This window comes from Myripristis murdjan, unplaced genomic scaffold (genome assembly GCF_902150065.1).
Source record: "Myripristis murdjan unplaced genomic scaffold, fMyrMur1.1, whole genome shotgun sequence".
Lineage (NCBI taxonomy): Eukaryota > Metazoa > Chordata > Actinopteri > Holocentriformes > Holocentridae > Myripristis > Myripristis murdjan.
In genome coordinates, this window is record NW_021941787.1 from 10,001 (window position 1) to 17,500 (window position 7,500).

General features: G+C 43.7%; 1 protein-coding gene across 1 annotated transcript in view; it reads left to right on the top strand.

Annotated features, from left to right (window-relative positions):
- The window catches only part of LOC115356752 (receptor-type tyrosine-protein phosphatase mu-like), a gene marked incomplete at its 3' end in the record, with an annotated part of 27,067 nt that overhangs the window by 9,994 nt on the left and 9,573 nt on the right, over positions 1 to 7,500 (top strand). Inside the window, exons 2-4 of the mRNA XM_030047982.1 lie at positions 14 to 101; positions 2,944 to 3,020; positions 6,874 to 6,910. Coding sequence (XP_029903842.1) covers positions 71 to 101; positions 2,944 to 3,020; positions 6,874 to 6,910 — 145 coding nt within the window. The remainder of the gene's footprint in view (positions 1 to 13; positions 102 to 2,943; positions 3,021 to 6,873; positions 6,911 to 7,500) is intronic.

The following is a 7,500-nucleotide window of genomic DNA, read 5'->3' on the forward strand; positions in this document are numbered from 1 at the left end:
TCTCCCTCTGCAGAGTTTTTTTGAGGGACAGTCGGCTCCGTGGGATTCAGCCAAGAAAGACGAGAACCGCATGAAAAATCGCTACGGCAACATCATCGCCTGTACGTACAGAAATAATTGATGACATCATCATTACCTGAAATTAATTGAATTCTGTCATCAGCAAAAGAACAAAACAACGTGAACGCTGCGGCTGTTTGAGTTGAGCAGGTTTAGGACGTGAACCCAAGCCTGAGAGCCCAGCTGAGCCGGCAGACAGGTACAGCACAGGACACCTGGGACAAAGGTGTCACAGGGGAGACAGGTGTAACGGTGGGGACAGGTGTAACGGTGGGGACAGGTGTAACGGTGGGGAAAGGTGTAACAGTGGGGAGAGGTGTAACATGGGGACAGGTGTAACGTGGGGACAGGTGTAACGTGGAGACAGGTGTAACACGGGGACTGGTGTAACATGGTGACAGGTGTAATGGTGGGGACAGATGTAACATGGGGACAGGTGTAACAGTGGGGAGAGGTGTAACATGGGGACAGATGTAACGTGGGGACAGGTGTAACGTGGTGACAGTTGTAATGCGGGGACAGGTGTAACGTGGGGACAGGTGTGACATGGGGACAGGTGTAACGCGGGGACAGGTGTAACGTGGGGACAGGTGTGACATGGGGACAGGTGTAACATGGAGACAGGTGTAACGTGGGGACAGGTGTAACATGGAGACAGGTGTAACACGGGGACAGGTGTAACGTGGAGACAGGTGTAATGTGGGGACAGGTGTAATGTGGGGACAGGTGTAACATGGGGACAGGTGTAACGTGGAGACAGGTGTAACGTGGGGACAGGTGTAACGTGGGGACAGGTGTAACATGGAGACAGGTGTAACACGGGGACAGGTGTAACGTGGAGACAGGTGTGACATGGGGACAGGTGTAACATGGAGACAGGTGTAACGTGGGGACAGGTGTGACATGGGGACAGGTGTAACATGGAGACAGGTGTAACGTGGGGACAGGTGTAACATGGAGACAGGTGTAACACGGGGACAGGTGTAACGTGGAGACAGGTGTAATGTGGGGACAGGTGTAATGTGGGGACAGGTGTAACGTGGGGACAGGTGTAATGTGGGGACAGGTGTAACATGGGGACAGGTGTAACGTGAGGACAGGTGTAACATGGGGACAGGTGTAACGTGGAGACAGGTGTAATGTGGGGACAGGTGTAACGTGGGGACAGGTGTAATGTGGGGACAGGTGTAACATGGGGACAGGTGTAACGTGAGGACAGGTGTAACATGGGGACAGGTGTAACGTGAGGACAGGTGTAACATGGGGACAGGTGTCATGTGGAGACACGTGTAATGTGGGGACAGGTGTAACGTGGGGACAGGTGTAACGTGGGGGACAGGTGTAACATGGGGACAGGTGTAACGTAGAGACAGGTGTAACGTGGGGACAGGTGTAACATGGAGACAGATGTAACGTGGGGACAGGTGTAACGTGGGGGACAGGTGTAACATGGGGACAGGTGTAACGTGGAGACAGGTGTAACGTGGGGACAGGTGTAACGTGGGGACAGGTGTAACGTGGGGGACAGGTGTAATGTGAGGACAGGTGTAACATGGGGACAGGTGTAACGTGGAGACAGGTGTAACGTGGGGACAGGTGTAACGTGGGGACAGGTGTAACGTGGGGGACAGGTGTGACATGGGGACAGGTGTCATGTGGAGACAGGTGTAACGTGGGGACAGGTGTAACATGGGGACAGGTGTAACGTGGGGGACAGGTGTAACATGGGGACAGGTGTAACGTAGAGACAGGTGTAACGTGGGGACAGGTGTAACATGGAGACAGATGTAACGTGGGGACAGGTGTAACGTGGGGGACAGGTGTAACATGGGGACAGGTGTAACGTGGAGACAGGTGTAACGTGGGGACAGGTGTAACGTGGGGGACAGTTGTAATGTGGGGACAGGTGTAACGTGGGGACAGGTGTAACGTGGGGGACAGGTGTAATATGGGGACAGGTGTAATGTGGGGACAGGTGTAACATGGGGACAGGTGCACTCACACGCAGACGCAGCAGTCAGATGTAACAGAGGTGACAGGTAAAAACATTGTGGAAGACGTAACAGTAGGGAGAGCTGTAGCGTTAATGAGTACAGTGTCGGTGTCAGGTTGGTATCAGGTGTGAACCTTACACTGTGTGTGTGTGTGTGTGTGTGTGTGTGTGTGTGTGTGTGTGTGGTTGGTATCAGGTGTGAATGTTAAGAACCAACTGAATTCACTACTGAAGAGGCTAATTATCGTTCTACCTTTATGTCGCATTAAGGACAAAATTTAATCTTTAATCCCCAGCAGATCAGACACACAGCTCTGTAAGCAAGCTAACATGCTAACAGCAGCAACCAACACACACACACACACACACACACTCACACACACACTCACACACACTCACACACACACACACACTCACACACACTCACACACACACTGTAGTTGTAATAGATGATGTAATGAAACTGAATCAACAACTTAACACTTAATTTTGATATTTTGATATTTTGTTCGTATGAACTTCATTTAATTTGACAATTACATGAATTCACTGTAACCTATGCAAAACAACAACAAATCATTATATTTAGCTTTAATAGACTGTATGAATAGATACACACACACACACACACACACACACACACACACACACACAGCCAGCTGGTGTGTGTTTATGTAATTTACGTTAATGAATTTAATTAGCTAGTTATTAATTCATTATTAGATCATTTATTCAGTAGAAGGTAATTAGAGATGATTATGTTTTGCCTCACTGGAAGAGTCCAGATCAACGCTCAATTAAAATAATAACTCAGCATGGTGTGTGTGTGTGTGTGTGTGTGTGTGTGTGTGTGTGTGTGTGTGTGTGTGTGTGTGTGTGTGTGTGTGTAGACGACCACTCCCGTGTGCGCCTGCAGCCTCAGGAAGGAGAGAGCGGCTCAGACTACATCAACGCTAACTATGTTGACGTGAGTAACACACACTCACACACTCACACACACACACACACACACACATTGTTGCAAACAGCTCTGGTTTAGGTTCCTTTAAAGGTCGTATAACAACTTCCTGATCGACACTGTTTCCATGGCAACTCTCATCATGATGAGCGACAGTAGTGTTGACTGTTGGTTGTTTACACACACACACACACACACACACACACACACACACACACACTCAAACACACACACACAGTGTTTACTTCTCTGTGTTGACAGTCAGTGTCCTCCCTGCACACCGCCTGCTAGCCAGTGTGTGTGTATGTGTGTATTTGAATGTGTGTGTGTGTGTGTGTGTGTGTGTGTGTGTATTTGAGTGTGTGTGTGTGTGTGTGTGTGTGTGTGTGTGTGTGTGTGTATTTGAGTGTGTGTGTGTGAGTATGTGTGTGTGTGCGTATGTGTGTATTTGAATGTGTGTGTGTGTGTGTGTGCGTGTATGTGTGTATTTGAATATGGGTATGTGTGTGTGTGTGTGTGTGTGTATGTGTGTGTGTGAATGATTGTCATGCCGTCCTCCCCTCCATCTGCTCCCTCGTTCCGTTCTCTGATCACTTTGGATGAATCGCTGACAGGAAGTGAAGCTCGTCCCAGAGTTTCCCAGGAGAACCCAAAAACTGTCCTGACGTACCCGAGCACAGTACCTCTGAACCCCAAAGTACCCCAAAGTACCTGGAAGTACTCGCAGTACTCACAGTACTCACAGTACTCCAAGCGGTCACAACAGCTGCTTCAGGATGAAGTCCTGGTGCTGTTTTTGTCCTGGAGCAGAACCGTCACTTTACCTGTCTGACAAGAACCACTCTCTGTAGAACTGCTCTCTGTAGAACCGCTCTCTGTAGAACCACTCTCTGTAGAACTGCTCTCTGTAGAACCGCTCTCTGTAGAACCGCTCTCTGTAGAACCGCTCTCTGTAGAACTGCTCTCTGTAGAACCGCTCTCTGTAGAACCACTCTCTGTAGAACTGCTCTCTGTAGAACCGCTCTCTGTAGAACCACTCTCTGTAGAACTGCTCTCTGTAGAACCACTCTCTGTAGAACTGCTCTCTGTAGAACCGCTCTCTGTAGAACCGCTCTCTGTAGAACCGCTCTCTGTAGAACCGCTCTCTGTAGAACTGTTCTGATTCCGCTCCAGCAGCATCGCATAAGACTGAAAGCAGATTTTTGTTTCAAAAGTTATTAAAACAAACCTGATCAATTTCTTCTGGATATCATCGTGTTTTTCTGTCTCAGAATTTTTTTTTTCTTTTTTGTTGCATATCTGACATTTTTGCTGTTTTATTAGGGTTAGGGTTTTTTCTTTTACTGTTTTTGTTTCATATGAGGAGTTATTTCAGTTATTTACTGATTCTTACATTTGTCTTGTTTGTGTCGGTGATGCGGTCGGTCGATGTCGTTTTTTTTGTCGTGGAGTCCAGAGGAAAATTAGCGACCACTCTCTGGAAGCTGATGGGCTGCAAAGAAAGAATAAAGAAGGAAAGAATAAAGAAAGAAGAATCTTATCGTGTAGTTCTGTGTGAAAGCAGCAGCAGTCGTCGTTGGCGTGGGCGGCGGTGTGTTGTTATTGTTGTCCTCGTTCCTGCCTCTCCAGATGTTCCTTGAGGTTTTCCGTATCTCCGTCTGATTGGCCGGCAGAGAAAACGCTCAGGTGACCTCTGCGTGGCTCCTCGTGGTTTGGGACCGGCCGGCGTCGCTGAGTCTTTGTGGTTTTAGAATCAGATCCTCTGCTGCTGCTTTTTAAAAGACAAACTGTCACATAAAGAGGAGAATCGTCAGCGAAGGCGTTTTTAAGTCGAGGCTGCAGCGAGCTCTGCGTCAAACCTCGACTGGAAACTGATTTATTCAGCACTGATTTTAATCGACTGTCATCTTTACTCTTTTATTCTGTTAGATATTTTATACGCTACATATTTTACTGTTTTTATATCTTAATTTGTTTTATCTCCATCTTTTAGAGATCTTTTCTGTTTTTTGCTGACTGCTGTTTTCACTTGACTGCCTGGTTTTATGGTGCAGGATTTCTTCTCTTGTTTTTTGACTTTATTGTAAAGCTGCACCCCCGTATGGAAGCTGCTGTATAAATTAATAATATTAATAGTAATATTATTATTGTTGTTGTTGTTGTTATTATTTGTATCATTACTTCCTATAAAACAGAGCATCTTAAACAGCGACATCATCATGCACTAGTGGCTGTAAAAAAGCTGTCAAAATAAGAGCGCCCACACTTCCTGTTGCAACAGGAAGTACATCAAATGAACAAAGTAAGAGTCCATGTCAGGAGTGGTTGAAGCCGCAGCGCTCGGCTCGACAGGCGGTAAAACCAGTTAGCAACGAACAGGCAGCAAGCAAATACACACACCACAGCCTGTCTGAGCACAGAGCGCCGCTGCCACTGACGACACTTTATAACATGAGAATAACATGATAGTAACGTGATAGTGACATGAGAATAACATGAGAATAACATGATAGTAACATGATAGTCACATGAGAATAACATGAGAATAACATGATAATAACATGATAGTAACATGATAGTAACTTGACAGTAACATGATAGTAACATGATAGTAACATGATAATAACATGATAGTAACGTGATAGTGACATGAGAATAACATGATAGTAACATGATAATAACATGATAGTAACATGATAGTAACATGAGAATAACATGATAGTAACATGATAGTAACATGATAATAACATGATAGTAACATGATAGTAACATGAGAATAACATGATAGTAACATGATAGTAACATGATAGTAACATGAGAATAACATGATAGTAACATGATAGTAACATGATAATAACATGGTAGTAACATGATAGTAACATGATAGTAACATGATAGTCACATGAGAATAACATGATAGTAACATGATAATAACATGATAGTCACATGAGAATAACATGAGAATAACATGATAGTCACATGAGAATAACATGAGAATAACATGATAGTAACATGATAGTAACATGATAATAACATGATAGTAACATGAGAATGACATGATAGTAACATGAGAATAACATGATAATAACATGATAGTAACATGATAGTAACTTGATAGTGACATGATAGTAACATGATAGTAACATGAGAATAACATGATGGTAACATGATAATAACATGATAGTAACATGATAGTAACATGAGAATAACATGAGAATAACATGATAGTAACATGATAATAACATGATAATAACATGATAGTAACATGATAGTAACATGATAGTAACATGAGAATAACATGATAGTAACATGATAGTAACATGATAGTAACATGATAGTAACATGAGAATAACATGATAGTAATGTGATAGTGACATGAGAATAACATGAGAATAACATGATAGTAACATGATAGTAACATGATAGTAACATGAGAATAACATGATAGTAAGATGATAGTCACATGAGAATAACATGAGAATAACATGATAATAACATGATAGTAACATGATAGTAACTTGACAGTAACATGATAGTAACATGATAGTAACATGAGAATAACATGATAATAACATGATAGTAACATGATAGTAACATGATAGTAACATGATAGTAAAATGATAATAACATGATAGTAACATGATAGTAACATGATAGTAACATGAGAATGACATGATAGTAACATGAGAATAACATGATAATAACATGATAGTCACATGAGAATAACATGAGAATACCATGATAGTCACATGATAGTAACATGAGAATAACATGAGAATACCATGATAGTAACATGAGAATAACATGATAATAACAGCAGTGTGTTGTGCTAACCTTCTGTTCTCTTCTCTGTGTCTCGCAGGGCTACCACAGACCCAACCACTACATCGCCACGCAGGGTACGTACACACACACACACACACACACACACACACACACACACACACACACACACATTTAAAAAAGTTTGTGAAGATGACTGATTGCTTGTCAGTTCTGTGTGTGTGTGTGTGTGTGTGTGTGTGTGTGTGTGTGTGTGTGTGTGTGTAGCAAACAGTGGGACACATTCCCAGCATGCCCCTGGGTCAGTTCTGATTGGTTGTTAATGGCAGTGGCCTCTGCACGTGCTCAGTAAGACACACCTGGAGGAGACAGAAGCAGAGAGACATGCAGTAGATAGATACTTTATTCATCCCGAAGGAAATTCACAGTTTTTCAGCAGGATCCACAGAGTACAGATTAAATAAATAAAAAATAAAGAATAAGATCTAAGTACAACACACTAGAGATCTAGGTACAACACTGTACTGCAGTACGTAGAGCAGTACACGCTGTACTGCAGTACATAGAGCAGTACACGCTGTACTGCAGTACCTAGAGCAGTACACGCTGTACTGCAGTACAGTTTCCTGCAGAGCCGAAGCTGGTGAAGTGAGGAGAGATGCTCTGCTCGGCTGCCAGGTGCTGCAGCTGCAGGTAAAGTGTGTTC